The sequence below is a fragment of the Salmo salar genome, chromosome 10, assembly GCF_965601325.2.
Source record: "Salmo salar chromosome 10, fSalSal1, whole genome shotgun sequence".
NCBI classification, from domain to species: domain Eukaryota; kingdom Metazoa; phylum Chordata; class Actinopteri; order Salmoniformes; family Salmonidae; genus Salmo; species Salmo salar.
In genome coordinates, this window is record NC_138300.1 from 20,287,465 (window position 1) to 20,306,069 (window position 18,605).

Sequence of the window (18,605 nt, forward strand, 5' to 3'; positions counted from 1 at the left end):
TTTCAGGCTTTTAGGCAAAAGCCAGTGACCTTCAAAGGAGATACCGACTGAGGCATGATAGAGAGTAGGCGGAAGAGAGGAATGGAGAGAAACAGAGGGAGAGAGAGAGGGAACCCATATCCTCCAGCCACAGACGACCCATCTGTCCATGAGTGGAGGGCACAGCGCTGACAAGTCAACAACAGACACGTGAGAGAGAGAGAGAGAGAGAGAGAGAGAGAGCGGGGGAGGAAAGACAGGGATAGAGAAAGAGAGATGTGAGAGGATGAGAACAAGTGAAACCGTAACAGAGAATAGAGCTTGGCACGGAAACATTTTAAATGATGGGGGGGGGGGACAGGCAAGGAAAATAATAGCATGAGTGTGTAAAACAAGTGTGAGGGGTAAAAGTGAGAGGGTGGCACGGACATCTGTTACATCACCATGCTTTACATTATGCCGCCAGCCCAACCCAGTCCTGTCAGATGCAGCAGGCGTGTAGAGTTGCTCTACTGCCTGTGTGTGTGTGTGTGTGTGTGTGTGTGTGTGTGTGTGTGTGTGTGTGTGTGTGTGTGTGTGTGTGTGTGTGTGTGTGTGTGTGTGTCTCCCCACTGTGTCTCAGTCAGTCAGTCTCAGTCTGTTATGGCTTCAGGCTATAGACAACCTGCATGGCTCAGAATCTCTCTGGGCTCCTTAACTCGTATACCTAAAACACCCATAAGAATCGTGCAACTGCAATGGTCTGGAGCCCAAATTGTGGAAAAGGTCAGTGTAAATGTGTGAGTCTACCCTGTTCTCATGCACTAATGCTCTGTTGGTACACGAATTTACACAAGCTTCGCCCCACCAGGAACCTAAAATAGAAACATGGACATACATGGAGCTGTTGCTATTTAAACAGAGTTCTACTGAAGTGTGACCAGCATGGCTAACAGAGGCTCAACAACATCCTGCTTCTGTTACACAGTGACAAGAGCCTTACAAGGCTCGATGACCTCCAGTTATCTGCAGTCTAGACCAGGAATAGGCAACTGGCGACCCAGGCCCTCTGATCAATTTAGTCAGGGTCTCAACTTCGCTGCGAGGTAGAATACACACGGTGCAATTTTGAAATTTAGTTGTGCATCCATAGTTTCTCTCTTATGTCGGTCTCTGATTGTTACTCAATTAGCCCATGTCAGATAATTATGTTTAGATTGGTAAGTTAGCTGGCCGCTAGACTAACTAAACTTGTAGTGATCAAGGTCAAATTACTGCAAACATTTCTCTCCATCCTATGGTAAAATGTGTATATTTGCAGCAAACTAGCTGTAAAACAGCAACATTTTCTCTACAGCACATGGCAAAACGTGTAGATTTGCAGCAAACTAGCTTTAAAACAGCAACATTTTCTCTACAGCATATGGCAAAATGTGTAGATTTGCAGCAAACTAGCTTTAAAACAGCAACATTCTCTACAGCACATGGCAAAATGTGTAGAATTGCACGAAATTAACTCGAAAACACATGGAGTTCAGATGTTGTGGCCCTCCACCCCCATCAAAGTCGCCAATCCCTGGTCTAGACAATGAATGTACCAAGGTGTAAAGCAGGTAGGTAGAGTTTGGGATTGGAGCAATGAAGTGCATAAGGATGGGATCAGTAAAAACATGGGCCTCATGTTCCTTTGTGTCAGAAAAGAAGGAATTTCAGATTCATAAGGAAAGATTGCGTCTCTGGTTGTAGAGTGAGTGTGTAGTATGTTAGTGAGTGGGATTACAATGAAGAGTGTAGTATGTGAAAGAATTATGCAGGGTGTGTGCGCACGTGCATGCACGGGTATCTGTACGTGCATGCTTGTGTGTGTGTGTGTTTCTGTATATGCGTGAACACATGCGTTTGTGTATGTGTACGTGCGTGCATGTGTGCGTATTGCGTGTGTGTATTGCGAGTGCGTATTGCGTGTGCGTATTGCGAGTGCGTATTGCGAGTGCGTATTGCGAGTGTGTGGGGTCACATCTCACCATGTAGTATCCAGGCAGCAGCTTCTGCAGAAACTCTGCCTCCTTGTGCATGACGGTCTTGATGATGAACTCATCGTCCTTGGTCAGGTAGAACACAGAGCCACTGGCCCCGGGGTTGGACAACTCAATCAGGGGCTCGTTACACAAGGAGTACTAGAGACACAGAGATAAAAGCAGAGGGACACTGGTCAGATTGGGTAAAAACACTGAAAAACTTAAATAAAACATTTCTGTTTGAAAACAAATATCACTTATGGGGGTTAGATAATAATCCTCCTTAGAAAAGCAGTGAATCAAGACAATAGTTTCACCATAATCCATTACCTACGCCTTCTTGCGCTCTGTTATTTTCTTTAGAGACAGCAAAACGATATCTGAAAAGCCTGTCTATGTGGTAGTGGAAATGAGATGGTCTAATAAAGTGAGACGAAACGAGGACAAGCTAGAAACAACACCTTGTTGAAACACGCACAGCAGGAGACTGATGCATAAACATCCCAATCAGACAGTATTGGGAATGAGGGATGGAAGGACAGTCGGGAGGGAAGGACGGGATGGATGGAGAGAACGACTGAGAGAGAGAGGATGAGAAAGGGGAAAAAAGAGAGGAAGAGAGAGGAGTGAGGGAGATAGAGGTAGAGAGAGGAAGCGAGAGTAAGAGAGAAGGGACCCTGAGTGCAGAGAGCACGAGCACTGGCCCCAGGCACTGTGATGAATCACTGAGGCAGGAACACCTCGCACACACACGTGGCCAGTCTCACACACACATTACATTTTTATTTTACCTTTATTTAACTGGACAAGCCAGTTAAGAACAAATTCTTATTTACAATGCCGGCTTACACTGGCCAAACCCAGACGACGCTGGGCCAATTGTGTGCCGCCCTATGGGACTCCCAATCATGGCCGTATGTTTAGAGGTCGACCGATAAAATCGGAATGGCCGATTAATTAGGGCCGATTTCGAGTTTTCATAACAAATCGGTAATCGGAATTTTTGGACTCCGATTACATTGCACTCCACGAGGAGACTAAGCGGCAGGCTGACTATCTGTATGCGAGTGCAGCAAGGAGCCAAGGTAAGGTGCTAGCTAGCGTTAAACATATCTTATAAAACACAATCAATCTTAACATAATCACTAGTTAACTACACATGGTTGATATTACCAGTTTATCTAGCTTGTCCTGCGTTGCATATAATCGATGTGGTGCCTGTTAATTTATCATTGAATCATAGCCTACTTCGCCAAACAGGTGATTTAACAAGCGCATTCGCGAAAAAAGCTGTGTCGTTGCACCAATGTGTACCTAACCATAAACATCAATGGCTTTCTTAAAATCAATACACAAGTATGTATTTTTAAACCTGTATGAATTCACTACTGTAAGTCGCTCTGGATAAGAGCTTCTGCTAAATGACTAAAATGTAAAAATGTAAAATGTATGACTTCAAGCCTATCAACTCCCGAGATTAGGCTGGCAATACTAAAGTACCTATTAGAACATCCAATAGTCAAAGGTATATGAAATACAAATGGTATAGAGAGAAATAGTCCTATAATAACTACAACCTAAAACTTCTTACCTGGGAATATTGAAGACTCATGTTAAAAGGAACCACCAGCTTTCATATGTTCTGAGCAAGGAACTAACATACATTAGCTTTTTTACATGGCACATATTGCACTTTTACTTGCTTCTCCAACACTTTATTTTTGCATTATTTAAACCAAATTGAACATGTTTCATTATTTATTTGAGACTAAATTGATTTTATTAAGTTAAAATAAGTGTTCATTCAGTATTGTTGTAATTGTCATTACTACAAACATAATATATATAAAAAAAAATAAAAAAATGTTTTATTTAAAATTGGCCGATTAATCGGCAGCGGCTTTTTTTTGGGGCCCTCCAATAATCGGTATCGGCGTTGAAAAATCATAATCGGTCGACCTCTAGTTGTGATACAGCCTGGATACGAACCAGGGTGGCTGTAGTGACGCCTCAAGCATTGAGATGCAGTGCCTTAGACTGCCGCGCCACTCGGGAGCCCCGAATGCAGACCGATACACCTAATGCACAGAGGATCTTAAAATAGCCCAGGCCCATATGTTTATACATGAGATGGTCTGTTCCTTCAGGGGCTTCTGTAACAAGCTGCTCAGGTTGGACTGACATCTCATCTCTGCTGTGTTCCGCTGTGTGTGTCTAGACCAGAACCCCAGTGTGCTTAACACATAACCAACCCTAGGTTAATGACAGAGACGCTTCACGATTCACTGCCCCAACGAATTGTGAACGCAGCCCCCGGCGCGGTTAGCCCTTGTGGCTTGGACCATGGATTGTCCTGGGCTTGTTGCTGCCCTGCAACACCACCAGGTCTATTTTGCTCCAGAGAAGTAGCTCATTTTTCTCGTTGGCGCCATCTTCCCTGCGACCTGTCCTGTCTGCAACCACGAGGGTAACAGTGTAGCCTACGTTGCTACCATGACAAAGACCAAAGCTGGTGAGAGTACTGTTGAGGACAGTGGAGTCTCTCGATCACAGGTGAAGGATCTTTTAAACGAACAAAAATAGTTCTACAAGCAGTTGTTTTCAACAACAAGAAAATAGCTTTAAAGTGTTGTGTCCAAACACCGGTGGAGTCAACTACTAAAAGAATGGACAACCTGACCAGAGGTCCAGGACCTGAAGAACAGTTTGCAGTTCTCCCATGGTCAGCTCGATGAGTCTAAACAGGAGAACACCAAGATGACAGCAATCCATAAGTCATTGAGAGAGGACATCAGTTCTGTATGTGAATCCATGATAACAATGGAGAAATTAGCTTATCTCAAGGGAAAATAAAGATGGAACAACATTGTTGTGGACGGAATTGCAGAATCTCCACGAGACCTGGACGGAGTTTGAAGACAAAGTGAGGGAAATTATTATTGAGAAACTGAAGCTGGACAACAGGAAGATTGAGATCAAGCGCGCCCACAGGACTGGAAAACCCACCACCGGCCCAGGTGACAAGCCCAGGCCGATAGTGGTCAATTTCCTGAGGTTCAAGGACAAGCTAGCTGTTCTGGACAGAAACAAAAACTTCAGAGGGACGTACATCTTCCTCAACGAGGACTATCCTGAAGCTGTGCGCCAGAAGAGGGAAAAACGTATCCCAGCCATTAAAGCTGCCAGAGTGTGTGGGGACATTACTTACAGTACATCCGCTATGGCAGGCTCATTGTCCACCCTCCCTCCCAAAAGCCTGGAAGGGATAAGAGAGCCAAGTCTATGGGTTTGTAGCTTCAACCCGGCAGCACACACACACACCAACTGATTAATGGACTGCTGAAGTTTTTGGTTTTTTTCTCATATATATATATGTAAGGTTCATGAAATCAATAACTTGCTAACATCAGATAACATTCATATATTAGTAATTTCCCGAGACTCACTTAGATAATTCCTTTGATTATACAGCAGTAGCAATACAAAGAGATAACATTTACAGAAGAGACAGGAATGCTTATGGGGGAGATATATATATGTATTCAGTGCCATATCCCTGTAATGCTTACAGAAGATCTCATGTCAACTGTTATTGGAGTGTTGTGGTTGCAGGTTCACCTGCCTCTTTCCACTGACTCAGATCTTTTCGACTCATTCAGTAAAAAAAAAAGAATCTTTCAGAGGAGCGCGTATTAATCCTGCTGTAAAATCAATTGCGGCCAGCAGGTCAAACGAATGACTAATATAATCACTTGTAAAAACGAATTGTGGCTCACGAGTCAGTAAAAATAAAAACTTGTTCGTGAACTGCATATCACAAATTATTTTCAAGTGCTAACAGTCAGTATCTAGATATGCTTGATAGTGTATGTGATGTAAACAGAGAGGTCTACTTTCTTGGGGACCTAAATATTGACTGGTTTTCATAAAGCTGTCCGCTCAAGAGAAAGCTTCTCACTGTAACCAGTGCCTATAATCTGGTTCAGGTTATTAATCAACCTAGCAGGGTGTTTACAAACACTACAGGAACTAGATCGCCACATGTATTTGTCACATTTTTACTAATACTGTAGAACTTTGTTCTAAAGCTGTATCCCTACCCATTGGATGCAGTGATCACAATATAGTGGCTATATCCAGGAAAGTCAAAGTTCCAAAAGCTGGGCCTAAAATAGTGTATAAGAGATCATACAAAAGATTTAGCTGTTACTCTTATGTGGTTGATGTAAAAAAAATATGTCACTAAACTCAACAAAAAGAAGACGAAACTGTATTATGAAGCCAAGATCAATGATAATGATAAATGAGTACTTTAAAGTACTTTAAATTAAAAGACAAATTCAACTCCATCTTTCATCAAATCAGATGGCTTATTCATCACAAAACCATTTGATATTGCCAATTATTTTTCTGATTCTATTTTTCTGATTCTATTTTCTGATTTATACTTCATTGGCAAAGTGGGCAAACTTAGGCAGGAAATGCCTACAACGAACAGTGAGCCATCTTATTCATGCCTAAAAAAATTAATCATGAAAGAAAAGCATTGAAAGTTTTAATTTTGTAAAGTTAGTGTTGGAGAGGTGGAAAAATTGTTATCGATCAATAATGACAAACCTCCTGGCATTGACAACTTAGATGGAAACCTACTGAGGATAGTAGCTGGCTGTATAACCACTCCTGTCATATTTTTAATCTGAGCCGAGAGGAAATTGTTTGCCCTCAGGCCTGGAGGGAAGCCAAAGTCATTACGCTTACCAAGAATGGTAAAGCGGCCTTTACTGGTTCTAACAGCCGACCGATCAACTTGCTGCCAGCTCTTAGTAAACTGTTAGAAAATGTCTCTGCAAACAAATTAAAAGACTTTCGGTATGCCTTTAGAGAAGGGCACTCAACATTTACTGTACTCACACAAATGACCGGGGTCGCAACTTTCACTGGGGACGAGGGGGACATGACCCTCCCACATGAATTTGGTGTGCTTTAGGACCATGCGGACACCTCAGATCGGTAGGGTAGGTTGTTTTCCGGTTTCAGCCGGCTGAATTTAGGACCGCACAGACACCACAGAGCATACGCGGACAGGCTGTGTGAAGGCAAAACTTCTGATAGGCGGGCGTATAGAACCAGCACGAGAGATATGAATCAAATCAAATTTGATTAGTCACATGCGCCGAATACAACAGGTGTAGACCTTACAGTGAAATGCTTACTTAAGAGCCCCTAACCAACCGTGCAGTTAAAAAAAATACGGATAAGAATAAGAAATAAAAAAGTAACAAGTCATTAAAGAGCAGCAGTAAAATAACAATTGCGAGACTATATACAGGGGGGTACCGGTACAGAGTCAATGTGCGGGGGCACTGGTTAGTTGAGGTAATATGTACATGTAGATAGAGTTATTAAAGTGAATATGCATAGATGACAGAGAGTAGCAACTGTGTAAAAGAGGGAGGGGGGACAATGCAAATAGTCTGGGTAGCCATTTGATTAGATGTTCAGGAGTCATATGGCTTGGGGGTAGAAGCTGTTTAGAAGCTTCTTGGACCTAGACTTGGCGCTCCAGTACCGCTTTCCATGCAGTAGCAGAGAGAACAGTCTATGATTAGGGTGGCTGGAGTCTTTGACAATTTTTAGGGCCTTCCTCTGAGACCGCCTGGTATAGAGGTCCTGGATGGCAGGAAGCTTGGCCCCAGTGATGTAGTGGGCCGTTCGCACTACCCTCTGTAGTGCCTTGCGGTCGGAGGCCGAGCAGTTGCCATACCAGGCAGTGATGCAACCAGAAATCGAATAAAATTGTATTGGTCACATACACATGGTTAGCATGTGTTAATGCGAGTGTAGCTAAATGCTTGTGCTTCTAGTTCCGACTGTGCAGTAATATCTAACAAGTAATCTAACAATTTCACAACTACCTTATACACACAAAAGTGTAAAGGAATGAATAAGAATATGTACATATAAATATATGGATGAGCAATGGCCGAACGGCATAGGCAAGATGCAGTAGATGGTATAGAATACATTATATACATATGAGATGAGTAATGTAGGGTATGTAACATTATATAAAGTGGCATTGTTTAAAGTGACTAGTGATACATTTTTTACATCCAATTTTTAATTATTAAAGTGGATAGAGATTTGTGTCAGTATGTTGGCAGCAGCCACTCAATGTTAGTGATGGCTGTTTAACAGTCTGATGGCCTTGAGATAGAAGCTGTTTAACAGCCTCTCGGTCCCAGCTTTGATGCACCTGTACTGACTTCGCCTTCTGGATGATAGCGGGGTGAACAGGCAGTGACTCGGGTGGTTGTTGTCCTTGATGATCTTTTTGGCCTTCCTGTGACATCGGGTGGTGTAGGTGTTCTAGAGGGCAGGTAGTTTGCCCCAGGTGATGCGTTGTGCAGACCGCACTACCCTCTGGAGAGCCTTACGGTTGTGGGCGGAGCAGTTGTCGTAACAGGCGGAGATACAGCCCGACAGGATGCTCTCGATTGTGCATCTGTAAAAGTTTGTGAGTGTTTTTGGTGACAAGCCAAATTTCTTCAGCCTCCTGAGGTTGAAGAGGCACTATTGAGTGGGTGGGTGGACCATTTCAGTTTGTCCGTGATGTGTACGCCGAGGAACTTAAAACTTTGGAGTCGTGGTCAGATTTGCCAGTCAGGATGCTCTTGATGGTGCAGCTGTAGAACCTTTTGAGGATCTGAGGACCCATGCCAAATCTTTTCAGTCTCCTGAGGGGAAATAGGTTTTGTCGTGCCCTCTTCACGACTGTCTTGGTGTACTTGGACCATGTTAGTTTGTTGGTGATGTGGACACCAAGGAACTTGAAGCTCTCAACCTGCTCCGCTGCAGCCCAGTCGATGAGAATGGGGGTGTGCTCGGTCCTCTTTTTCCTGTAGTCCACAATTATCTCCTTTTTCTATGAACAGAGGCAGCTGCTGTCTGTGTTGCGCTTTTTCTCGGAGTTGTAAAAACAAGCAGAGCAGAAACTGGCTACTCTTTAGTTGACTGATCTAGCTGGGACGTTAACTGCTGTTTGACAGATAAATATAGCTATTATTTTTTTCCTCAATCACAGTAGACTTGAATCAAACGATTGAAACCAGCGGCTAAACGATTGCAAACCAATATTTTTTTTTCAGCGCAATGTGAGTTTTAATTAGTCAGTATAGCAATGTAACATTATTGATCTGTCAGTTTCCCTAGTGAATTCCCTACTTTTCACACTGACATGGTATAAACAGCTCTACAGGCATCACTGTCATGGTTCACAGTCAGTACACAACACTATGCTCATCATGTCTTAGCAGGATCAGATGGTGACAGGTGTCCCAGCAGGGTCAGACAGCCAGATAAGACCAGTCTACGGAGCGCACGTGAATTTTGCAGTATATTAGAACAATCAGTGAATGGATACAAAGTTCCATCTTGAGTTGATGGGTTGGCTACAGTCTGGGATCTGGGAATAATGGTCATTTCAATTGTTGAACCATTATATTATTCATGGATGGAATCAATGTATAAATGTACACCAAAGTAATTCTTTGTCATGCCTCATCTGAGCAGGGTCAGATGGTGACAGGGGTCTCAGCAGGGTCAGGCAGCCAGGGAAGACCAGTCTGACGGAGCGGAGGGGAATTTTTGCAGATACAACACTTTATTTTCTCTTTGCAGCAAACACTGGAAATGCAAGAAGCTTCAAAGATTCAAAGTATTTTAAGGCAGTATGGGAAACCTCTAAAGTTCATTTCCAAACTGTATCAAGGGTTGATAGAGGCTTTTCCCGATGACACAAAACATGTAAAACAAAAATGTGAGGAAGACCTGGGAGATGCTATTGATGATGAATGGATACAGATGTTAGAATGCCCAGTCATGTTCATATAATGACTGCAGTTTTAAGACCATCCATAGAACGTACTATATGCCAGTGAAACTGAATATCATGCACACAGAAATGTTATTATTCTGCTGGAGGTGTAAAACACAAAAGGGGACATATTTGCATATGTTATGGTCTGAAGGCTGGCTGAATTATGACAAAGAGTATGTCATTTTATCTCAGCATGTCTACAGATTCTCCCTTATCCCCGTTTTTGTTTGCTTGGAAATGTTGATACTGGAGACTGTTATCAGAAGAAACTGTGAAACCTAGCATTTATAGTGCCTAAGAAATGCATTGCAATTAACTGCAAGGTGGGTTATCCTCCCACAATGGATGGAAGTAATGTCAAGTTAAGTATCACTAGATTTGATTTATTACAAGAATAAGGAAATACTGGGCAATTTTCACAAGGTCTGGATGCCTTATATGGAATACAGCACGACAAAAGGAGTCTGTATTGAAAACATGCCCACATCAGCGGAGATACCTATTTAAGTAATCACTTGTTGCTGGGCTGCGCAGTCCTGGCCCTAGAGTTCTCCCATACTGTTGGCTGACACTCGGGCCTTGTGTTTCACTAAGATCCTAAAGCTGAGTGGGGTGTGTTGGGTTGGGGCGCTGCAGGGCCGTGGACACCTAGGGACAGGACGGGGTGACCCAGCTATATTGTGTGCAAGTAGAAAGAGATCTACAGTACTACTAGGCCTATGATATGAATTATATGGAGGGTGTACTGTTTCTGTGTGTTACTGTGTAGGTGTGTGTGTTTTTTGATAAAATATTTTCCAAACCTTTCCTTGAGACATAAAAAAAAAAGATGGGAAGGAAGTTGGGGAGAGAGTTATTTACTAGACTGGTGGGGGTTGGGTGTTCAGGTGGCTCAGGCAGGCTGGGCAGTCTGGCAGAAATTTGATATAGATGTCTTAATAAAAGACAATCAAAAGTCTTGGTACTTTATTTGTAAGATTTGTTCATTTGTTAGGCTATTGGTTAAAGTCGCAACACAATATTGATTATTGAATTATCATTGATCTAGTTCAGTATTATCAATCACTTAAACATATTTAATAATGATCCCTTACCTAGCTTGATGTCTGGGCATTTTTGCTTACTTTATGTTGTTCTAAATAGAGACAGCTAGAAAGGCCATGGGTCATATTAGATTGTGTAGAAATGCAGGAATTAGCTTCAGATGCAGAGGACCCCCAGACCCCTCACCAAGTTATGCCCCCCGCCCCCACTTCTAAAACCAAAGTTGTGCCCCTGCAAATGACTGATGATCAGTTGAAAGAAATGTATAATAAGAAGATTGTGGGAGCTGTACTGTTAGATTTCAGTGCAGCCTTTGATATTATTGGCCATAACCTGTTGTTGAAAAAACGTATGCGTTATGGCTTTTCAACCTCTGCCATATCGTGGATTCAGAGCCTTGCAAAATTAAAGGACCACTTTAAGCTGTACACTCCACAGAGCGAAGCATGGTGGTGGCAGTATCATGCTGTGGGGATGTTTTTCCATCGGCAGGGACTGGGAAACTGGTCAGAACTGAAGGAATGAATACAGCTAAATACAGGGAAATTCTTGAGGGAAACCTGTTTCAGTCTTCCAGAGATTTACATTTACCTTTACATTTTAGTAATTTAGCAGACGCTCTTATCCAGAGCGACTTACAGTAGTGAATGCATACATTTCATACATTTTTTTTTTCATTTTACATTTTTTTTACTGTTTTTTTACCGATTTGAGAATGGGACGGAGGTTCACCTTCCAGCAGGACAATGGCCCTAAGGATACTGCTGAAGCTACACTTGAGTTGTTTAAGGGGAAACACTTAAATGTCTTGGAATGGCCTAGTCAAAGCCCAGACCTCAATCCAACTGAGAATCTGTGGTGTGACTTAAATATTGTTGTACACCAGTGGAACCCATCCAACTTGAAGGAGCTGGAGCAGTTTTTCCTTAAAGAATGGGCAAAAATCCCAGTGGCTAGATGTGCCAAGCTTTGCATCTTCAAAGTAGTAGGCATGTTGTGTATATCAAATGATACAAACCCCCCAAAAAAATTAAATTACAGGTTGTAAGGAAACAAAATAGGGAAAATGCCAAGGGGGTGAATACTTTTGCAAGCCACTGTATCTTATAGAACACAGAGAAGAAGCCCATTTTTATTCTCAGCTACTTAACTAACTCATCAATAAGCTTTTTAAGAGACAGCTTTTCATCTATCCAGATGCCCAGATATTTGTAAGCAGGGACACTATCAATATGGACAAAGTACATATGCTTAAATCAAAGTTATTTTTATGCACTCTAGAGAACAACATATACTTAGTTTCACCTGCATTCAGTAGTAGTTTCAGGTCAATAAAGTTGTTCTGTAATACAATGATGGCAGTCTATAGTTCAGATAAAGCCTGGTCAACCGTGGGGGCAATAGCATACACAACAGTTTAATGGACAGTTTAACACTTTAATGGAAGCTTCTCTTGGCCCTCTATTCTTTTCTATTTTTACCAATGACCTGCCACTGGCATTAAACAAAGCCTGTGTGTTCATGTATGTTGATGATTCAACCCTATACGTGTCAGCAAGTAGTGAAGTCACTGCAACCCGAAACAAAGAGTTGCAGTCAGGTTTAGAATAGGTGGCCAGTAATAAACTGGTCCTGAACAGCTCTTAAACTAAGAACATTGAATTTGGTACAAATCATTCCCTAAGTTCTAAACCTCAGCTGAATCTGGTAATGAATGGTGTGGTTGTTGAGCAAGTTGAGGAGGCAAAATGACTTGCTGTTAACTTAGATTGTAAACTGTCATGGTCAAAACATATAGATTCAATCATTATAAAGATGGTGAGAGGTCTGTCCATGATAAAGAGATGCTCAGATTTTTTTACACCACACTCCACAAAGCAAGTCCTGCAGGCTCTAGTTTTATCTCATCTTGGTTATTGTCCAGTCATGTGGTCAAGTGCTGCAAAGAAATTCCTAGTTAAGCTGCAGCCGGCCCAGAACAGAGCGGCACGTTTTGCTCTTCATTGTAATCAGAGGGCTAATATCAATACTATGCATGCTAGTCTCTTGAGGAAAGGCTGACTGTCTCACTTCTTGTTTTTATAAGAAACATTAATGCGTTATATATTACAAATTGTTTTAATGGTCAACATATAGCGCTGATACACACTTACTCCACCAGACATGCCACCAGAGGTCTTTTCACAGTCCCCAGATCCAGAACACATTTAAAGAAGCGTACAGTATTATACAGAGCCATGAGTGCATGGAACTCCCTTCTATCTCATATAGCGCAAGTGAACAGCAAACCTGGTTTAAAAAAACAAATAAAGCAACACCTCTACCCCATGTGACCTATTTGTTGTGTTTATGTACTGACATGTATGTGTAACTGATAGATGCGCACACACACATACACACACTACATGTTCATGTTTTAAATGCATGTAAATTGTAAAGTCTTTTGTCTATAATGTCGGACCTCAGTAAGACTAGCTGTCGCCATTGGCGATGGCTAATGGGGATCCTAATCCTTTACTGTTGGCATGTGTGGTGGATGAATCAGAATTAGTTGGGTAACATAGATAATTAAGATGTTTTATTAGTATAATGTGCTTATGTGAGATACTTGTCATTAGAAAGTGTCCTTTAGACTCAGGTGTCTTTCAGTTGCACGTTTCCCTTAGCTGGGGCTCAGTCACTTGGGGCCCAGAGAGGGGAGAGGTCAGACTTGTTATTTACATGTCTCTGTTGCTATGCAGAATATCAGCAAGAGAGGAGGACAGAATGAAACATTGTCTTCATGTGAATGTGTCTTTACCTATTCTTAAACCATGTGAAGGGATGGCGTGATTAACGGGGAACCAATTATTTGTCTCCACAATGTCTGTGCGCAGGTCACTCCCCTCAGTGAGCTTGTCCAGGAGTGGGAACAAGAGGATGGGCCTCTATGAGATAGCACTGACAGAGGAGATTTATGGTGTATTTTGATAAGAACGCCTAAAAGCATTCCAGAGGACATGAGCTAATAGTTCTGTTCAATACCGTACCAGGGAGGGACGGTTCTAGGGAGACCAGACACCGGTCTATATAAGGAACACTGTTGAGATAGCAGTTGCTGTCTGCTGTGTTTTATAGATATCTTTTCATACAAAACGTAACCTTGTGACCCATTCTATGTATCTGTGGTTCGTCATGTACGTTGAGAGGGGTGGACCTTGAGTATAAAAGCTCTTTGTATTGAAGGTGTAGTCACCTTTTTCAATGGCATCATTGAAGGTCAAGTGCTTTTGCAAAAGTATCTTAATTATTAAAGATGTAGTTAACTCGGACTGGTGTGTTTGTAACTCTCCTCATTTGGTAATGCAGAAATTAGCCACCACACATGACACAGGACTGCCCCAAACAATCGGAAAGGGGATTCATCAGAGAAAATGACTTTACCCCAGTCCTCAGCAGTCCAATCCCTGTACCTTTTGCAGAATATCAGTCTGTCCCTGATGTTTTTCCTGGAGAGAAGTGGCTTCTTTGCTGCCCTTCTTGACACCAGGCCATCCTCCAAAAGTCTTCGCCTCACTGTGCGCGCACCTGCCTGCTGCCATTCCTGAGCAAGCTCTGTACTGGTGGTGCCCCGATCCCGCAGCTGAATCAACTTTAGGAGACGGTCCTGGCGCTTGCTGGACTTTCTTGGGCGCCCTGAAGCCTTCTTCACAACAATTGAACCGCTCTCCTTGAAGTTCTTGATGATCCGATAAATGGTTGATTTAGGTGCAATCTTACTGGCAGCAATATCCTTGCCTGTGAAGCCCTTTTTGTGCAAAGCAATGATGACGGCACATGTTTCCTTGCAGGTAACCATGGTTGACAGAGGAAGAACAATGATTCCAAGCACCACCCTCCTTTTGAAGCTTTCAGTCTGTTATTCGAACTCAAATCAGCATGACAGAGTGATCTCCAGCCTTGTCCTCGTCAACATTCACACCTGTGTTAACGAGAGAATCACTGACATGATGTCAGCTGGTCCTTTTGAGGCAGGGCTGAAATGCAGTGGAAATGTTTTTGGGGGATTCAGTTCATTCGCATGGCAAAGAGGGACTTTGCAATTAATTGCAATTCATCTGATCACTCTTCATAACATTCTGGAGTATATGCAAATTGCCATCATACAAACTGAGGCAGCAGACTTTGAGAACATTTATATTTGTGTCATTCTCAAAACTTTTGGCCACGACTGTACACTGCCATTTGCTATTCAGAAAATCAATACCAACTGAATTTGCCCATATACACTACTGTAGCTCTGTACATTGTTGTCCGAAATGGAACAAAGGAATAACTAAGACCTAATTCTTGCATTGTGTCTGTACATGTTGATACAAAGCCAAACACAATGCCAGTCAGCCAGCACAGATACAATGTGACAAGGGCCATGAGGTGTGACACTGTGTCTATCGCACGCACACATTATTATGTCATAGCTAGGGTTGGCAGGGTAATTGTATAACTGTTTTTTGTTGATTAACTTCATTTAAGTCGACAAACTTTACCCAAAAGCAGTAAAGTAAAAGTAAGCCTGGTCCACACCTAACAGCCAGTTTTAGAATTGTGTTGTAGAACAATTATAGTGCTTTAAACTGACTGAAGACGGGTCTGCAGGACATTAAAAAAATACAAGACCTGCGTGCAGTTGAGTCTGTTTCCACGGTAACATGGACTCTTTACAACGTGATGAAACTTTGTTGCTCCTTGTTTCAGAAAAGTGTTGTTGTAAACTAGTATGAGGAAATACATGCAACCAATGGCTTACCAAAAACAGGGAACACTGTGACTTGACCACAGAGCGTATAGTTAACAGCAGCACGCTATACCCTCAATTAGCTGTCAGCCTGGCTTGACAGTAAACATGGATCATCACGTCCCTGATTTGAGTCCTATGCAGTCGGGAGCAGCACAGGACAGGAGAAAATGCACGTTTTTATTTTATTTATTATAACGTGACTGCGGTCATATGGTTGACAATTAACTGTCATCCAAAATTCCATGACCGTCACAGCCCTAGTCATAGCGAAACACACAAGGACATGTATGTATCCTATTTGTCATGTACCCAGACATGAACACATGCCCAGACAGCTGACCGCTCAGGGAAGAGCAGTGACTCACTCTGCCTCCACACTGGTGGTGTGTGACAGGCCAACAGCAGCCCTCCTCGCCCTAACCACTTCCCCAGACCTCCGACGGGCCTAACCATCTCTCTACCCAGACCTCTTATAGCACCCACCAACCTTTCTCTGGCCCTCCCCAGCCTTCATCCTCTCTTCACCCTCCCCATCTCTGCTTCTCCTTGCCTAATATCCCTATTCATCCACACAGTATTTCTTAGCCCATTTCTTCCACCCTCCCAAACTCTCCAACCCTGCCAGTCCCTCCCCCGTCTCTCCTGATATTCTTCCCAATCTCTCTCCAGCCGTGACTCGTGCCCGCCTGTCTGGTGGAGGAAATCACACTCCCAGTCGTGGTGCTACATTGCCTGCTGTGCTGCTGGCAGCAGGCTGGACCGAGAGGGAGGGAATGGGCAGCAGGCTGTGGGAGTGTTGGCTAAGACCAGGACACAGCAGGTGGACTGGATACCTCAGTCTCTCTATACAGGGAGCCTCTGAACAGCTTTTGTACAGAGACCTGCTTCTGTCACCAAGGGAGTACCCCCAAGGCTCGATCCTAGGTATATGACTATCGTCTGCATGTAAATGGATTCTACTGCTTAAGCTATGTTGTTGATGTAACATCAACAACATAGCTCAGGAAGTAGGAAGCGCTCTCATCCATTTATATGCAGATGATTACAGTCTTATACTCAGCTGGCCCCTCCCCGGATGTTGTGTTAAATGCTCTACTACAAAGCTCTTAGTGTCCAACAAGCTTTCTCTACCCTTAACCTTGTTCTGAACACCTCCAAAAACAAAGGTCATGTGGTTTGGTAAGAAGAATGCCCCTCTCCCCACAGGTGTGATTACTACCTCTGAGGGTTTAGAGCTTGAGGTAGTCACCTCATACAAGTACTTGGAAGTATGGCTAGATGGTACACTGTCCTTCTCAAAGCACATATCAAAGCTGCAGGCTACGTTGAAATCTAGACTTGGAGTACTCTATCGTAATCACTCCTCTTTCACCCCAGCTGCCAAACTAAACCTGATTCAGATGACCATCCTACCCATGCAAGACTACGGAGACGTAATTTATAGATCTGTAGGTAAGGGTGCTCTCGAGCGGCTAGATGTTCTTTACCATTCGGCCATCAGATTTGCCACCAATGTTCCACATAGGACACATCACTGCACTCTACACTCCCGGTAAACTGGTCATCTTGGAATACCTGTCGCAAGACCCACTGGTTGATGCTTATTTATAAAACTCTTAGACCTCACTCCCCCCTATCTGAGATGTATACTGCAGCCCTCATCCTCCACATACAACACCCGTTCTGCCAGTCACAATCTGTTAAAAGGTCCCCAAAGCGCACACATCCCTGGGTCGCTCCTCTTTTCAGTTTGGTGCAGCTAGCGACTGGAACGAGCAGCAACAAACACTCAAACTGGACAGTTTTATCTCAATCTCTTCATTCAAAGACTCAGTCATGGACACTTACTGACAGTTGTGGCTGCTTTGTATGATGTATTGTTGTCTCTACCTTCTTGCCCTTTGTGCTGTTGTCTTTGCCCAATAATGTTTGTACCATGTTTTTGTGCTGCTACCATGTTGTGCTGCTGCCATGTTGTGTTGCTGCCATGCTATGTTGTCGTCTTAGGTCTCTCTTTATGTAGTGTTGTCTCTCTTGTCCTGATGTGTGTTATGTCCTATTTTTTATTATTAAAAAAATTATAATAATCCCAGCCCCTGTAGGAGGCCTTTTGCCTTTTGGTAGGCCGTCATTGTAAATAATCATTTGTTCTTAACTGACTTGCCTTGTTAAATAAAGGTTAAATAAATAAAATGAAATAAAATAAAAAAAGTGGGATCAGGAATTGGTGCACTAGCTACCCTAGAACCATTCCTTAACATTGGCCAATTAAATCAAATCAAATTGTATTTGTAATGCACTGAATACAACAGCTGTAGACCTTACAGTGAAATGCTTACTTACAAGCCCTTAACCAACAATGCTTTAAGAAGTTAAGAAAAATAACTGTTAGTAAAAAATAGAAAATGAATGCTCCTCTGTTCATTCTGGATATCTAATGTATGGTGACACCATGCCATGTGTTCATGTCTGTTGTCATGGTTGAAAAAGGGTAGAGTTACATGTTCTTACCAGGTAGTCATCAGGCCTGATCCCAAAGAGCTCCCTGAAGTAGCGGAAGGCCACGGGAGCGTACGTCTTGAAGCGGAAGTCTGGGAAGTGGTGGGCTGGAGTCAGGTTGCTGCCTTCACTGGGACCAGGAGAAAGGCTTTTAGATACGGGACAATTATCCTCCCCGGATATTGTGTTAAATGCTCTACAACAAAGCTTTCTTAGTGTCCAACAAGCTTTCTCTGCCATTAACGTTGTTCTGAACACCTCCAAAACAAAGGTCATGTGGTTTGGTAAGAAGAATGCCCCTCTCCCCACAGGTGTGATTACTACCTGTGAGGGTTTAGAGCTTGAGGTAGTCACCACATACAAGTACTTGGAAGTATGGCTAGACGGTACACTGTCCTTCTCAAAGCACATATCAAAGCTTCAGGCTAAG

General features: G+C 42.9%; 1 protein-coding gene across 3 annotated transcripts in view; it reads right to left on the reverse strand.

The window, feature by feature from the left end:
- pip5k1ca (phosphatidylinositol-4-phosphate 5-kinase, type I, gamma a) overlaps nt 1-18,605 on the reverse strand; it is an 89,401-nt gene that overhangs the window by 23,996 nt on the left and 46,800 nt on the right. For all 3 annotated transcript variants that reach the window (XM_045687461.2, XM_014216262.3, XM_014216260.3), the window contains exons 5-6: nt 18,188-18,305; nt 1,983-2,135 (exon numbers count right to left, since the gene is read on the reverse strand). In XM_045687461.2, coding sequence (XP_045543417.1) covers nt 1,983-2,135; nt 18,188-18,305 — 271 coding nt within the window. The remainder of the gene's footprint in view (nt 1-1,982; nt 2,136-18,187; nt 18,306-18,605) is intronic.